This window comes from Pollicipes pollicipes, unplaced genomic scaffold (assembly GCF_011947565.3).
Source record: "Pollicipes pollicipes isolate AB1234 unplaced genomic scaffold, Ppol_2.1 Scaffold_7262;HRSCAF=8765_pilon_pilon_pilon, whole genome shotgun sequence".
In the NCBI taxonomy this organism is placed as follows: Eukaryota; Metazoa; Arthropoda; class Thecostraca; order Pollicipedomorpha; family Pollicipedidae; genus Pollicipes; species Pollicipes pollicipes.
This window is the reverse complement of record NW_023597055.1, coordinates 21,028,240-21,044,910: the sequence shown is the minus strand read 5'-3', so window position 1 is coordinate 21,044,910 and position 16,671 is coordinate 21,028,240. Positions and strand designations below refer to the sequence as shown.

The 16,671-nt window shown below is 56.3% G+C and overlaps 1 protein-coding gene across 1 annotated transcript; it reads right to left on the bottom strand.

The window, feature by feature from the left end:
* Positions 1–4,698: 4,698 nt before the first annotated feature.
* PolD2 (DNA polymerase delta subunit 2) lies at positions 4,699–14,952 on the bottom strand. The gene is made up of 11 exons (XM_037238086.1): positions 14,869–14,952; positions 13,523–13,828; positions 12,990–13,111; positions 12,208–12,331; positions 10,189–10,306; positions 8,829–9,018; positions 8,075–8,251; positions 7,125–7,231; positions 6,283–6,368; positions 5,879–5,980; positions 4,699–5,517 (listed from the first exon to the last, which is right to left on the bottom strand). The coding sequence occupies exons 2-11, from the start codon at positions 13,704–13,706 to the stop codon at positions 5,360–5,362; spliced, it is 1,368 nt and encodes a 455-aa protein (XP_037093981.1). The 5' UTR covers positions 13,707–13,828; positions 14,869–14,952; the 3' UTR covers positions 4,699–5,359.
* Between the last annotated feature and the right edge of the window lie 1,719 nt (positions 14,953–16,671).

The following is a 16,671-nucleotide window of genomic DNA, read 5'->3' as shown; positions in this document are numbered from 1 at the left end:
GCCAAACTGAATATGGCCTCAGGGGGCAATATGCAATTAGTGCTCCAACATTGACAGGAGTGAAACCACTTGCTCACACAAAGTTAAGTATATTGTCCTTGCATGGACACAATATTGGAGCACACTGCAACATAAGAAAAGTTGCATATTACGTGTACATTACCATCTAAAAGAAGCACAGAATACAACACTCTATGGCTGAAGTGCAGACACTAGAAAATTGTCATGACAGCTTATCTGTTGGCCCCAAATGCAGCTAGTGGCGGTCTGGCTAAATGATACCTCATGTCGAGGTGCCGGAATTCAGCTTTGAGTTGCGATATTACGTGGCAGAAAGGGTCATAATGGTTCAAAAATTGCTCCTACGAATTGCGTAATGAACAAATAGCCACTAAAACACCGAGTGAAATCGGATTCGTATTTGCTTGCGAGCAGACTCATGCCAGCTCCAAACTCAAAATAACAGCAACTACATACCAGGAAGTTAACGCCCAGCCCCACGAGGCAACGCCCGGCAACCGGCCTCCGAGCAACCGCCTACCACAGGAATTCGTCGAACAGGCGCGAATACGACTATCAAGATTAATTACTGAGATGGTCACACGTCGTCGCAGCTGCGGCGCCATTGCAATGAGCTTTTAGTGATGGACAGGCGGCCTTACCCTCGGATCCAAAGGAAACTTATCGCCATTCACTACAGCGCACATTTAGTTTGGGAGGTGGATGAGTGCGGTCGTGGTAATTCACCGACTACTGTTCATTCCTTCCAATGAAAGATATCTAAACCGGAGGTGCTAATCTGGGGTGGCGGCAGGATCAAAGGTATAAGGTGATCGCCCAGAATTTCCATTACTCTAGTAGCCATGAATTTGCATCGCAGTTGGTGAACGGGTCCGTTGGAGTCATAGATGAGACAGTGTAATACAGCCTTATTCCCCGGAGAAAAATCCGGCAGAATGGGAGAACAAAAAGCTATTTTCTCGATTCTCCTGTTTTTTCCGAGCAATAAGGCTATTACTACTGTCTTATCTATGTGAATAATGTTCCTCACGAACGCACTGAACAACTTGGGTCTGCTAGAATTTCAATGAGGCGTCTCCTGGATGGTTCCCAATCCCTGTATCCAACAATAGCATCACAATAGTCATATTCGATTGCATGTGTCCTTTTCCAGGACATGGTTGCAAAGTTCTTGCTTTATGCCTTGTTTTTGCAAGGAATTGGTCTTTGTAAGGTGTTCTACAAAATCCTTGTAAAATGCCAATCTGGTGCAGATGACTTTATTAGACATCAGTCAAGTTGGCAAGCTTTAATAAATTATATGCTGTAACTTACAGGGCATGTTGATGGTCATTGTGCACATTATCATTACCAATGTTGTAGCCTACCAAATATGTTGCTCGAATCACAGCAAACTTCAGGAGCTTGTTATATTTTTAACAAAAGATATGTAATAGGCATACATATGGCAGAATATGCCATTTTTTGTGTTTGCCACTACCACCTAAACTTTGTAACAGGTCATAGGTAGCAAAGGGGCAGACAATCAACCATTGAGCAGAAATGTGGCATTGACTCATGTGTAGCAAGAAAATGCAGGGAATGGGATTTTAATACAGGCTTTAAGATAAATAATATCTAGCATGCATTATGAATGTGAACAACAGCTATACTGGCAGGTATTGCATGATTGTTTGTGACTCACTGGTGAAGTAATTTTACTGAGTTGTCAAAATGAATAGCTGGATGAGTGTCCAACATGGCAACATCATTTTCTGTGATGTCATGCAGTTGAAAGGCATCAGCTCTCAGCTATGTTGAGCACAAGTCAGTTGAAGGCATTCAACTGATTTATGCTTCATATCACTTGTCCAGCATATCACTTGTGTCAATATTAGCCAATCATGTTTCTTTCATAATGAAGCCCATCACCCAGTTGCAATTCCAGGAAACTTTTATGTGGCTATATTCACATGAATATCACCAAACATTATAACCATTGGTATTTCCTCATTGCATTTGTCTCATTACAGCCTGTAGCACCCTGCATGCACGATGAAGAAGTCGGCACTGAGCAGTCTGTTCAGTGTCGACTCTGCCTCAGCTGATAAGTCCGTGCTGACGTACCAGCGGCCGCGGCAGCCGGGCCCGACCGCCGACGCGACGGCGGCGCTGCCACCGGAGCCGCCAGAGCCGGCGCCCGGTGCCGGCCTTGCGGGCGGGACCGTCGCCGCACCAGCCGGGGCAGCCGCCGCGCCAGCCGGGGCAGCCGCCGCGCCAGCCGGGACGGCCACCGCGCCAGCCGGGACGGCCGCCGCGCCAGCCGGGACGGCCGCCGCGCCAGCCGGGACGGCCACCGCGCCAGCCGGGACGGCCGCCGCGCCAGCCGGGACGGCCGCCGCGCCAGCCGAGCTGCTCGCTTCCTGCGTGGTGTCGGCCTTCACGTACTCGGCTGAGCGGGTCGTGCCGCTGGGTGCCGTAGGCTGCGCGGTGTACTGGGACGCGGCGGCGCGCCGCTCGTTGCTCGTGCTGTACAAGAGCCAGCAGCAGCAGATCGGGGTGCTGTCGCTGACGCCGACCGCGCTGCCGGCCATCCAGCCAGAGCTCTACCTCAGCTTCGCGTGCGACGACGGACGGCGCTTCAGTGTGCGCCTGCCGACGCCGGCGGCTCTGCACCAGCTGCTGTTGAAGATGTTGCTGGCCGCGACACTGGCGCGCCCCGAAGGCCCCCTTGCCGTCCGACTCAGCCCTGTCGTGGACGAAATGGCGGGCGGGCGGCGCGCGCGGCTCGGCGACCCGCTGGAGCTGGACGTGACCGAGTGGGTGCTGGACGAGCCGCGCTCCGGGCCGTACCGCCGGCTGGGACCGGCCACCCGTCTCTCAGCGCCGCTCGACGCCGGCTCATGGCGCGCAGCGCTGGCCGGCGCGCGGCCCGGCCAGCGGCTGCTGGTGATGGCGCCGGCGACGCCCGAGCGCGCCTACGAGGCGGCGGTGTCGGGCGTGCGGTCGCCTCCGCGCCAGCTCCGCCTCTCGCCCACCGAGCTGGATCGGCAGGGAGACGACACGTGTTCGGCGACAGAACCCGCGACCGCGCAGCCGGCGGCAGGAGACGCCGCCGCCGCCGCCGCCGCCACCGCTGCTGATGAACTGCCGCCGGCCGAGCCGGACGGATCCGGCACCAGCGGTCCGGCCGGCGCGCCGCAGCGAACGGACGTGCTCGCCCGCATGGCGCGGCTGGGCCAGCAAATGTTCCCGTCAGCGGCGGCCGTCCGCGGCCGTTCGCCGCCGCCCGCCACCGTGCCGCTCCTTCACTCGGCTTCGCCCGACTCCGCGCCCGCGGGCGCCCGACGCTCGCCGTCGCCGGTCCGGCGTGCGCGCTCGCCGTCGCCGGTGGTGCGGTCGCCGTCGCCGCCGGCGCGGCCAGGCGCGACGGTGGTGTACCGCGGCGGCGCGGCGCCCGGCTGGCCGCCGCCGCTGCGACTGGACGGCGCTGAGCTGGGCGTGCACATGGGCCGCATCGAGGCCAAGGTGGAGGCGGTGCTGGCGCGGCTTAGCGGCGGGCCCGTCGCGGCCACCGCCGCCGACCCCGAGGCACTGGCCGCCGGCGTGCGCCGGCTTGCCGAGGAGAACGCGGCGCTGCGGCGCCAGGTACGCCAGGCGGAGCAATCCGAGTTGCGCCTGCTGCAGGCGGAGCGAGGCCGTGCGGCGCTGTCGGCCGAGCTGGCGGAGGCGCTCGGCGAGCTGACCGAGGCGCGCCGTCGGCTGGCCGAGGCGCAGCGCAGGGAGGCGGCCGCCGAGCCGGCCGGTGCCGAGCTGGCCGGCCTGTTGTCGGCGGCCGAGGCGCGCTGTGCCGCCCTGGAGCGCGAGGCGGCGCGCCACGAGCGCGAGTACAGCGCCGGCCTGCGTGCCGCCGCTGAGACGGCCGGCCGCGGCGGCCCGGAAGCGCGCCGCGTGCTCCGCGCCGTCTACAAGACGCTGCGCGGACGCTTCGCGGCCGGCGCCTCGTTCATGGGCGCGGAGGTTAATGACATCATCGCCGACGTCATGCGCCAGACGTTCCAGCAGCTGGCTGGTGAAGGGGATGGCGGAGCGGGTGGACCGGCCGCCGACCGGGCCGGCCCGGTGGGACAGCCGGCTGCGGCTGGGGGCGCGGGGCGGGCCCCAGCAGCGGGGCGACGCGACGTCGCGCCGCCCCCTCTTCCGCCCTTCGTCATGCATGATGAGCACGTGGAGAACGGCGACGAACCGTGATGAACATCGGCGCCAATTATAGGGCGGTCGCCACGTGTAAGTGCTCATGCCTGCCGTGGTTGTGATAACTTCAGTTACGGTGACTCGCGATAACTGCTCCCTGGTATCACTCAGTCCCAAGGATACGCCATATTACTGCGGAAGGTGCAAGATATTGTAGCCGTGATATGGGGCGCAAAATGAACGCGGCTGTAGACGTGCCCCAAAGTCCAAGTAACGCCAATAGTCGTGATATGTCACGCCGTGGTACGCGCCTGAGATATAATCGCGTTTTATCACGTGCTTTGAATAAATGCGAAGTTGAGAGGACTTATTTCCTCTGCGTCATAGGTGTTCAACCCGACACAGCCACTGACTGAGACTGTGACTGAGCCATTCCCCATCACCCAGTGTAATTTACAACCACCTTTCACACCGCATTGTGTACCGAGAAACGCTCACACCTAGCTGGCATGTATTGCAGAATGTAGATGAAATCGCAAGGTGTACAGGGGAGCAGTTCCTGGAAGCGCTCGACACATTGGGCCGTTTCGCGGACATCGCTGCCGCCTCGCTGCTATCAGAGAACGTTCCAGCATCACGAAGCGAAGCGTATTCCAAGGGAGCCTTTTGCCGCGCGGTGATGATTACGCATACTGCGCGACTCACGCGGTTCTGGCCAAGATGACCGCACGTGGCGCGCAGAGCACACACGGCACGGGGCTGCACGGCCAAAGGCGTCGTTTGGCACCACCCTCATCATCACCAGGATAATGGTCGGGCGGCGCCGCAGGCCGCTTGGCTGGGATCAAAGCCAGGTGCCGGGCCGCGGCCATCCTCCCAACGAAGCGCTCCGGAGTCCGCAAACAAATCACGGCTGACTTCACTCCTAGTGCGCTACTGAACAACTCTCATCCTTTCGGTTGCGAGGAGTTCAGAAGGAGTTGGGGGGAACGAGAGGGGGCGCAATCAGCCGCAAAAAACCCGGCCGCCGTGCCTTTACCCGCCATCCACTTCAAACCGCCGTTGCGCGTCGGGGCGTGGCGTCCAAGCCATCGGCGCGTGGCGTCCAACAGCCGCTGCCGCACGGCCGTCAGCTTCGGCGCCCAGCGGCGGCCGGCAGACCCCGTCACTTGTCCGGCTGCGGGCTGGCGCTGTCGATCGACGACACGGCGGCGCCCAGCTCCAGCTTCCTGACCTCCAGCGAGCGCAGGCTCACCAGCGCGCACGTGGCCGTCCGGTGGAACTCGGGCAGGCACAGCAGACGCACCCGCTGGCCGCGCGGACCTGGCGGCAACAGGGACGGTGGGGCTCGCAGCTCGCAGCGTTCCTCCCCGGGCAGCTTCTCACAGCCGCATGACCCCCACCCCACACGCACGCACGCACGCACGCACGCACGTAGCATGTAACTGCAAAAACGTGCGGCGTCTGTGCATGGCAAAATACTGTTTCGATGACGCTTTGCCCACTACACGCATGAAACGTCACTCTCTTCCCCTCCGCTGGATTTTGTGGCCTCCTTTTTATCAACTCATACAGTTTCACGGTACGCGCCGACCAGAAGACGTACACCGGGCCGACGACAGATGGTCCACCGTACCCCCGGTAACAAATGGAGTAATGGACTAGGTTGTCACGGCCCACGCACCTTCGTGGAGCTTGGTGGCGAAACTCTTCTGATTTCCGGCGAACAGCAGGTCTGGGCACTCCTCGATGATGAACGGGTCCCGGTCGTAGTACGGGTAGCAGCCTGCCCAACGACGGATGGACGTGGACAGCGTTCGGTCGGGCGGGTGATGACGCCGTTTGCGTCCTGTGGTCCCATCCCCAAACACGCTTCATTGAGGTGCTCTTAATCTGTTTTATTTCCGGTTTCAAATGTCTTTCTTGGGTAATGGGAGAAGTTATCACTAAAAAGGTTGCTTATAACTCCACAGTCTGAAATTGTTTCAATATGTTCCACTTGTTTAAATGGCTTTATTGTACGCCGCCTCCCTCATCTAAACCGACAGGGAGCACGTTTCGGAGCCGGCAGCGGCCGGGGCGACTCACTGAGCGTGTCGGGCGCCGTCGGGCAGAGGTGACTCCAGGCCAGCAGGCGCTCCAGAGAGGTCAGCGGGTCGTCCAGGGCGCTGTACCTGCCGACGAGCCGTGTCGTGTTCGTCAGAAACGTGGACAAACGTCGTAAAGATAACAGTTTTACAAGTAAATCGACAGGGCCAGTCACAACGCACGTGACAAATTTACAACGCTTAAGCAGTCGCCCAATGAACCGAGCTGGTTTTGTTCATGCTGCCGCGGATCAGTTGTCTATCCGGGTGTTCGATTTAAGCTAGTTTGTACAAATGTCCAGTGCCTCAGCGATGTTGCCGCCAGTTCCGTCTATGCACCGACGTATGGGTCGGTACAGTCACTTCTGGATAGGGTGCTGGCCCATTCGGATGGGACGGCAGCGGGCAATGCTCAAACGCCGTCTGTTGTGGCAGGGTGCTGAGTGCAGTTGGCGGCGTCGCTGCAAGGCATCCCTATAGGAAATATTTCAGCGATTTTCCTTCCTTTTCAAACACGGTGACCAGCGTTCTCGGGCCCGAACTGCGTCACTTGAACACGGCGGGGCGGTTTCGGATCATGAAGTTTGCCATTTTTCACCAATTGCAACTTCATTTACCATGTGTTCTTGTCCATAGTTCTTGATACATGACCTATTATAATGACAACACTAGAACATAGAGTAAATGACTACCGCTACATTTTCTCCGACCACCTATTCCAATACAAATTATAGCTATATGGACATCATCACCCCCCCCCCCCCCTTCCCGCGGCAGCAGCGTGCGGACTCGGAGCCCCAGCTCACGCTGCCGCCCCCCCCCCCCCCCCGCCCCCTCACCCACCGGTAGAGGTCGTGCACGTTCTGGCCGGCGGATCCCGTCAGCCGTCGGCCTGCCACCACCGCCTGGTACGGGTTGGTGACGCCGCGGAACGTCCGGTACGCCGCCGCCTGCCGGACAGTCGGCGAAGCTATAGTGTCCCCGTCGGCCGCCGTCGTCAGGACACCACGTCCGTGGTGACATGGCGGCGCAGAGGCCGGCAGTGACCGGGAGTGACTGACTCTGCTGTTCCAGTGATTTGGCATGGCCTGTAGCGCAGACTTCTGCTTTATCAAATTTCAGTCGAATCGATCAGATTCCGTTCCCAGCGCACTGCGTTCACCACGATTCATTACGCGCACCATGTCAGAATATTTAGTCGATGCTGACGTCAACTAGAAATCTGTTTTGACTTCAGAACGAACTCGAGAGGTCTGTTCCGGTGATTGGGGGCCGAGGGGACGGGAAGCGTGGTATTGAAGCAGCTTCATGACTTGGTAACTCTCGCAAATTCTACAGCAAAAGCCCTCAGACAAGTCCTACCGCACTTTTGCGAACACCCGCTCTTGTTCATCAGATATCGATCGTGACAGCATAAAGATATAACCGTGACTGTGACGTTACGGTGATCGGCAACCACCGGCGATCACACACCGTGACAGACCTGGCGCGTGAGCCAGCGGCCGCGCAGTGACCCGCTCTGGGCTCAGGATATGGCAGAGATGAAACAGTCCTCCACTCGGGTTTCACAGACCGCAGGTCATAGGTCACTGGCCACAGACCATAAGGCACAGGCCACAGGTCATAAGGCACACGCCACAGACCACTGGTTACAGGTCACAGGTCATAGGCCACAGGTAACAGGGTACAGGTCACAGGTTACAGGTCACAGGTTATGGGTAATAGGGCACAGGCCACAGATCAACGGCGAGGGTCCAGCGATCGCTGCCCGCCGTGACCCACAGCAGCCTGACCTTGGGCAGCAGGCAGCGGTGGAGCGCCTGCTGCGGCAGCAGGTGGTTGGTCGGGTCAAACTCGCCCGGCATCAGGTCCACCGGGCAGGAGGCGGCCAGCTGCTGCAGCAGGTCGTCCAGCGAGCGCACGGCTTGCGCGGACTGCTCGGCCACGTCCGAGCCCAGGTACGCGGCCCGCTGCCGGGCCACGGCTCAAGGTCAGCGAGCGCACGGCCTGCGCCGACTGCTCGGCCACGTCCGAGCCCAGGTACGCGGCCCGCTGCCGGGCCACGGCTCAAGGTCAGCGGGCTTACCCGGCGAAGCACGGAGGTCGTGTCACCCGGCACACCGCCGGTCGGCAGGGTCGGCGGACACGACACTGAGACTGCGCGGTCACATGGGAGGGAGCTAGGGTTAGTTGGATCACCTGACATAACAGCGGCGATTGGGGTCAGATGGTCACACAAAACGCACATCATCTGTTTGTTTGTTCGTTAGTTGTCTTTTAACTGTCACTGCATAGCCATAAAGGACCAACACATCCTCATTGCATAAAAAACAGCATGGCAATGCTGCACCTGGAAAATATGACATTCAGACGATGCCCCACACAGCCATTAAGTGGCAGAACACCTATGCATGCCAGCCCCTCTGTGACCTGCTCCAGCGACGGACCTTGAGGAAGTCTTTGTTCAGCCCCTCTGTGACCTGCTGCAGCGACCGACCTTGAGTCCCTGTCCAGCCCCCACCCCCGTGATCTGCTCCAGCGACGGACCTTGAGGAAGTCCTTGTCCTGGCTGCTGGCGCTGAGCGAGTTTCCGGCGACGATGACGCGGACCACGGCGGCCATGTCCCGCTGCTGTTCCTCTGACCCCAGCTGACCGGTCACAAGGTCAACCAGCAGCTGCGACAGGAACATGTCGCCGCCGGCCTGCAGACCGAGCCCCGAGACCAGCAGAAGCCATCTGGGGTACACAGAGGCCACTCAGAGGTCAAACACGGGTCACAGGTCAACAACGGCCAGAAGAGCCAGTCAAGAGAAGGGCAGCAGCTACCTGCGGTAACACAGAGGTCGAATAAAGGCATTAAGTTACTATCAGCCATCATACTGAGTCCCTTGCTCAGTAAAATCCACCCTGGGTCCACATACCTAGAGGTCAATGAAGGTCAACAATCACACATGGCCTACTGAGTCGTTAGACTATCAACAGCAAGCTGAGGTCACGCGCGGGTCACAGAGATGACAGGGGCAGCTGCAGGTCTGCCGACCGAGTTCACACACCAGACGCAACCACCTCTGGCGATGGCGGCTGGTTTAGAGACTCACTCACATTGAGTCACATGGAGTTACGCAGCGTTCCAAAATGCATCCAGTGGAGTGTGTATGATGCAAATATAAATTAACGCGACCAGAATCCTGGCTCTCCGGCGGCCTCCGCCCGCTATTCGTTGGCGCTAATCCCTTGCCCCTTGCCGCTAAACCCAGAGATCTAACCCCCCTTCCCCCCCAGACCCATATGTCCAGCCTCAGGCGCTTAGATGCTGGGTTGGGCGCCGCCTGGTTCGATGCTGATTGGCTGATTTTGAGCAAGGAGAGGGGCAACGGGCAGCGAACTCTAAGCCGGGAGTGTCAAAGTGTGAAAAATATTGATATCCTTTCCACCCACGCGGCCGATAACTGAAACGTTGGTTACGTAGAGGGCGCATGTCACTGCCAGCCTAATCGAGGCGGCCAAAAGGCAGTTGGCCCAGTCCTGGTGCGCACAGAGAACCTATGGAATCACAAAATTTCGGGGGCGGACACCAATGTAGCATTCCCTTGGGTCAGCAGCGCACACTCTGACGTCCCAGGTCACAAATGCCAGATTCCAAATAAGCCAACCAATATCACAGCTTCATCACAGTATATATATATATATATATATATATATATATATATATATATATATGCATGACAGCAAAGGCAATGCAACATCTGGCTGAAGGAGTATCAAAGGCTCACCAGTCACCCCAAATCCACCCTGGAGCTCAGCCCAACACAAAGCCCAATGCCCTCAGAGACACACATCCCCCGCCAGGTCAAGAGGTCCTATCCGACTGAGGCCGCTCATGTGGTCAGGCGTCAGGCCACTCACTTGTCCTCGGTGGGCAGCGGCCGCTCCGGCTGCTGCAGCGGCAGGTCCGGGAAGCGGATCTGGCGCACGCGGAACTTGCCGCCCACCTCCTCCCGGCCCAGCACAGCGCAGATGATCCCTGAGATAGGGGCGCAGAGGCTCAGGCCATCACCCAAACGAGAGTCGAAGTCCTAATGCTAGTGCCACCACATAGAGTGGGAGCCAGATGATCTCAGAAACAGGGATGCGAGTGGCAATTGACCGCCCACGCGGAGGTCCCCGAAGGTTAACCAGTCCCCACATGGAGACTGGGTGTCAGATGATCCCTGAAAGAGGGATCATCTGACGATGAGGGTCAGATGACCGCTGAAACGGCGTTTTGAGGTGATGATTTCGATTAGAAGGTGCCTGACACGGTGGTCAATGGTCAGAACTCCCCTGAAGTAGCGGTTCGAGATCCGATCGACCCGAGCGTGGTGTCCAAGGGCCGCATGGTCCCTGGTCAGATGGTCCCTGGCCACATGGGCCCAATAGTCAGATGGTCTCTAAACCAGAAGACCAAAGACAGGGGTCACAGTCAGTCACAAGAAAACCATTGCTGGAGTAAGAACCATTGTCCTAAGGGATACGAAGGGGAGGGCAGGGCAGAGCGCGTCACAAAAAAACATCCCTAAAACCCTACCTAATGACCACCTGTCTCACATATCCACCACATATCTTGCAGATCAAACAGTCCATACTAACCACGTGAACTCTCTCCACGTATCACGTGCGATGTCCGGTTTATATTTTTGCCTTTGTCACTTACCCCCCGACAGCCCGTCCTTGGTCTTGTCACTTACCTTAGTGTTCCCACCCACTGGTAAAACTTTCCACTACCGGCTTCAATACCTTCGTCTACATCGAACAGGCTAGAGCTTTGGCAGGGGCTTGGGACTTGAAGGGTTGGGGGGCATAGAGCTGAGTACTTAGCCCCCGTGGCTCCGCGTGTGACCTCGTGCGGTTCCGTGGTCCCAACTTCCAAATGATGCAACTGAACAGCTACTCCCTTTTAATTGATGTTCAGTTGGATTCGAGATGTGCCAGTCATCAATAACCACGTTCGAGTGTGCATATTCAGGACATAATTCAGAGATGAAGCAGCGCTGCTGACATTGTGAGTGACCGCTGCTGAGCAGTGAGTCGGCGCAGGACCCCTCCTCGTCGCCGTGGGTGGGGGCGCTCATCGGGCCGAGGGGGGAGGGGGCGTGAGGTCGACCCCCCGTCATGGTGGACAGCGGCGTTCGTCGAGCCGGGGGCCGCGAAGTCGGCTCATCACCGACAGCCTGAGGGTCCTCTCAGGAATATGAGGCATTACGGAGATGCAAGATAAGGCGTAAATCGAGCGGAGCCGGACGAATGTACTCTGTTCACAACACAGCACGCTGTAAACACAGGCTAGCCATTTAAACCAACATCACCCTTATCTGAATTGGACCAGTCATTGCCATCCTTCTTCCGCTGTTATGTTTAGTTGTCTTCTGTCGCGCCTTGGTCTGAATGCTGTGGGCTGCATCATTATTTTCTTATGGAGATGACCAGTCTGGTCCTTGGCAGCGAAGACAATAGGGATCGGAGCACTCCTTGTTGCCTCTTAGCAAGAAGGCAGGTAAAAAAGGGCACTGCTCCATACTGGTAACATCTGCTATCAACAGCCTAACATCAGTCCCCTATGGTGGACGCCTGCTGCTGGCCATTAACAGCCTAACATCAGGTGGACACCTCCAGCTGGCAGTTCCACTTCAGCCACGATCGGAGCATACAGCTCCTGCACCGCCTTTGCCGTCACCGCCGCCGCGGCCCGATAGTGGCACCTGCCAGTCCCGGCACCCCTGCCGCCACTCACCGGCCACACCTGTCACTCACGTCGCCCCTGCTGCCACCTACCGGCCACACCTGTCGCCTACGTCGCCCCTGCTACCACCTACCGGCCACACTTGTCACTCGCGTCGCCCCTGCTGCCACCTAACGAACACTCCTGTCACTCGCGTCGCCACCTACCAGTGACATACTGCTGGGGGTCAATGTCGCCTTCCAGCCGCACGCGCGCCAGGTCGTCCTCCAGCACCAGCTCATCCGAGTCGGCGATGAACCGATCGCGCGGCGGCTGAGGCATCAGGTTGTGCTGCGGACGGAAGTCACGTCAGACACACGGCTGGTGCCGATTGGTCAGCAGCATCTGCCAATCGGAGGCACGGGTGGGGAGAGCTACGGTGAGAATTGGTGCTGATTGGCCAATGCCACCAGGTATGACAGTCAACACAATGCAGGGCATTGCAGCAAAATCCAGCTTGTTTCATGGACTGATGGGCATCACAATAATGTAACAACGATTAAGGGGTTCCTAGCAGCTGGAAGCGATAGGAGCTGGAAGCCAGCCATATTGATACCTTCACATTTATATGACACCAATAATAAGACCTGTTACTCGATACTCATGACAGTCGCATCCAATCAATGGGACACCAATCAAGCATGACAGCAACACTCACAACTCTCATTCAGCTCTCATTGATGGAGCATGACAGACCTATCATATGCCTTTTCTCGCCTTGTACACGCTGGTAGATGTCTACAGGGATCTAGTGCGCAGCGCGATTCCAGTGACATCTGTGACCATAGTCACACAGATGTCACTGGAAATCTTACTTGCCCTAGCCCTGCCCACCAGATTCCGAGAGGGGCTGCACAACGGAATGACGGGTTTTGCGAAAATGGAATAACCTGGAGGCGTTCGTGCTGCTCACTTTTTGCGCCGGCTGTGCATCAGGTGTTTGACTCACCTCATCACTGATCTCCTTCAAGATCGAAGGCTTCAGCTGCTGTTGCTTGAAGACTGTGCCGAGGAGTACACAGTCACCCTGAACCTCCTCCAGCTGGGATATACCCTTCACCGGCACCCCCTCTGGCGGGGTGACACAAGTTAAACACTCAGACCAAGCTCCTCCAGCTGGGGCACACCCTCGCCAGCACCCCTTCTGGCAGGGTGACACAATATGAACACTCAGATGAAGCTTCTCCAGTTGGGATACATCCTCCACTAGCACCCCTTCTGGTGAGATGGCACAGGCCAGGCAGGGACACAACCATTACTAGCACCCATTTTGGCAAGGTGACAGAAGTCGAGCACCAAGTCCTTGCAGAGAAGTGTCATTCTACACAATTATGCACCATGGGACAACAGCCCCCTGAAGCAAAAAAAAAAGAAGATTAAGTCACAATTCCTTATTTTTATAACACACAAATGACTGTGAAAAATAACAGCCGGCAGTCTCGCGGTCGGGCCGCCGCGCACCACGCGCGGGGCGCCACTGACCCCAGTCGCGCGCGGCCGCCTGCTGAAGCCGGTGCCGGAGCGCAGCCAGCCGCGCGCCGTACACATGGCAGTACTGGCGCGAGAAGTCGCGGCCCTGCAGCCGGAACCGGGCTGCCTCGTCCTCCAGGTCAGCAGCACTCCGCTCCAGCTGGACAGCCGGGACGCCAGCGGCTGGCAGCTGCATGATGACGGTGGCCGGGGAAACGCCACACAGAGGGGCAGGGAAGGTGGCACAGGGGACGCCGGACACTGAGCAGGACTGCTTGACCAGGAGAGCTCACAGCTCACCACTTATGACAGCTTGGTCTGGAATAACAGATTCAGCACTGTTTTTCAATGCAGCATCAGAATGTATGCATCCACAGGAAATACAGGTTTCATCCCAGATTTGATCCACTATCTGCTCACAGACAGCAGAGGGTATGATGGGTGCTCCAACCCCTTTCCACCTGAACAGAATGGTATACTCCTAGACCCTGGATGGCAAAATTCATGAGCAGGTGTTCCATATCATCACATAACATTCCAAACATTCCTGCTGAATACCAGAAATAATGGCATGCAACTTATATGCCTTTACTTGAAAAGGCCAACTTATGAGGGCTTGTAGTTTTTAAAACAGCTTACAAACCAAAACACATGGGGTACCAAAATGTGTCTGTCTTTATAATGAATTATTATTTGATTTGATAGTGTCTGCACAGCACAGTAAGCATTTATGCATATTTGCACACTGTTAGGTACAGACTATTTGCTTCAGTCCTTACAAATTTACTGACAAAGTCTGCTATCGAGTGGCATAAAGGCATCCTGTACTGCTTCCCAGTCTTAAGTGTGTGCTATCTGGCTACAAGATGACCACAGTCTGTTGATTAACCTAAATATATCTAAAAATTGCACAAAGCACTCCTAAAGCTTTCCACCAGTGCATTTCAGCTGATGGCAAGTACATGCAAGCTTGTAATATTAACATACCAAAATGAATGAAGCCATATTGAAGGTCACAGCACAAGGTCTGGGAAAAGAGGAGTAGGCCCTGGACTTAAAATCCTTTTCGCAATGAGTTCTTTCCATATTATCTTTTAGTTAAAAAGATGGTGCAATATTTTTACAGCACTTAAGACATGAATGTGGACCCATGCTCACTGAAAATGGCAGGGGCTCAAAATCAACTTCCTCATATCAGATCTGGGAGACCCAGCCACTTTGGCCACACAAATCATGCACCAGGCATGAAAATGGGGGAACACAGTGACATAAAATTCAGTAAACGGCAACACCAGTCACAAATATCAAAATCTTGCTCCCAGACACAACGTTATCCGAAAAAATTAAACCCAACTCACGAGATGAGGCTCCTTCAGATCATCATCAGGCTGACATAGGCAATCTAAGTACCTCCCGGAATTCAAGGCAGGACCATGCCCGTCCTACGACTGGAGCATCCAGTGAACTGCAGAAATGACAGAAGACTGCACTGATGTCTCATGTGCGCGACATTTGTATCGAATAATGTAGGTTCGCGCCGAAAATAAATTGCTACTATATCCCCAAAAAAACTTTCAAGAACGGACTGTTGTTGGTGAAGGAAATGCGTGGTTTATCACAATTCAGACCAAGTAAGCCGGAATATCTGTGCTAGAGAGGAAAAAAGCGGGCTCGGATCCGTTTTGAGCATCAAGAGGCCTGTTTTCTAGATCAAGAGGCCGTCCTTATGAAAAAACGCAGTCCATGCTTTAGATTAGGAAGTCCCAAGCTAAGTTAAGCAGGTCCCTTTGCTGGCTTAGGCGACCCTCGTTACCAGGGGCGGATCCAGGGGGAGGCACGGGGGCACCCCCTGGCTCCGAACGGGCCCAAAGCCGGCCGAACAGGTACCTTTTCAACACAAAACGCGACGAAAATTGGAGGTCTGAGCCTCCAGGCGTTCAAGAACAACCGCAAGTGAAAGTGGAGGGTCCACATGGAACCGAAATGGTTCCTCACGTATTGATTTGATCTGATCTAATTTGATCGTGATTTCGTTCGTGACATAGGAGGTTGCAGCCTCCTAACGCAATCAAAGTACGTTGTTGTCACTACCACCACGCTTTCAAGGCGGTTGACGACGCATTTGGCTGACGGTGCTCTAAGAGGGCACGTGTGAAAAGAGCACGGCCGGAACATCAACCGAGACGACCTCACCGGAAACACTACCACCATAACATCATCATTAAACAGGAGGAAGCTTTAGGTTCTGGAAGCTGTCATGATCAAAACATAGCCACTGGAACTAAACAAGCAAGCCATCCCCTCAGTCACCCTTCACCTCATTTAGGGACGGTCGATGCCATCCGTAGATGGTGTATCTCACTATTCAGCAAGTGTTTTGCCGCTTGAATTCTTAAGCTCCTAAAGAACGCCAACCATCTAATACTTCATGAAATTTGGCGATCGAACTGAACTTGATGAAACCTAAATTGTTATACCTTACTGGTTATACCTAACTGTAACATGTGATCATATATTCATCACTTGTGTGCTGTATGTCTGTACCTTTAAAACTGGAATATGTAATTCCGAAACAATCAATAGATGCAAAACATCGGCGAGATACTTTCCAGTCTCAATGATGAGCAGTGAGCCATAATCAGAAAACTCGAGCAAGAAAACAGAAAAAGCTTATAAAATGCACCTTCGCCAAGGTCTTTAGCAAGGGACTAGCGCCCCCTCGGGTCCCAGCTCCGGTAACGGGTGGACAGCGCAAGCTGTTCCTCTCAGGGCGTAGCGACCCTGCCTGTACGTGAGCCCCTTCTCCTTGTCCCGCTTGCTCCTTCCCATTACCCATCTTCCCGCATCCTGCCCACTCATCACTCCTGATCCTCGTTTTATCGGGGTCGCCGTGCCCCCTCGCCCTCGTCCCCGGGTTGATCGGATCCTGGTGGCTGAGGGGCGCGTCGTGCGGGTCAGTCACGGCGCGTCCCAACACTCCACTTTGGCCAGGATATCCGGGGGCGCGGGGGGCCCGTGGGGCCCCACACGGGTCTAGCGGCTTGTCGCTCGCGTCGCGGTTGGGTGCTCCTTGCGGGTTCCGCTTGGGGCGCCTGGCCGCGCGCAGCGGCTTAAGGGGTCAAGGGGCGGCGGCGCTGAACCACGGTCAGGACGGGGAGGGG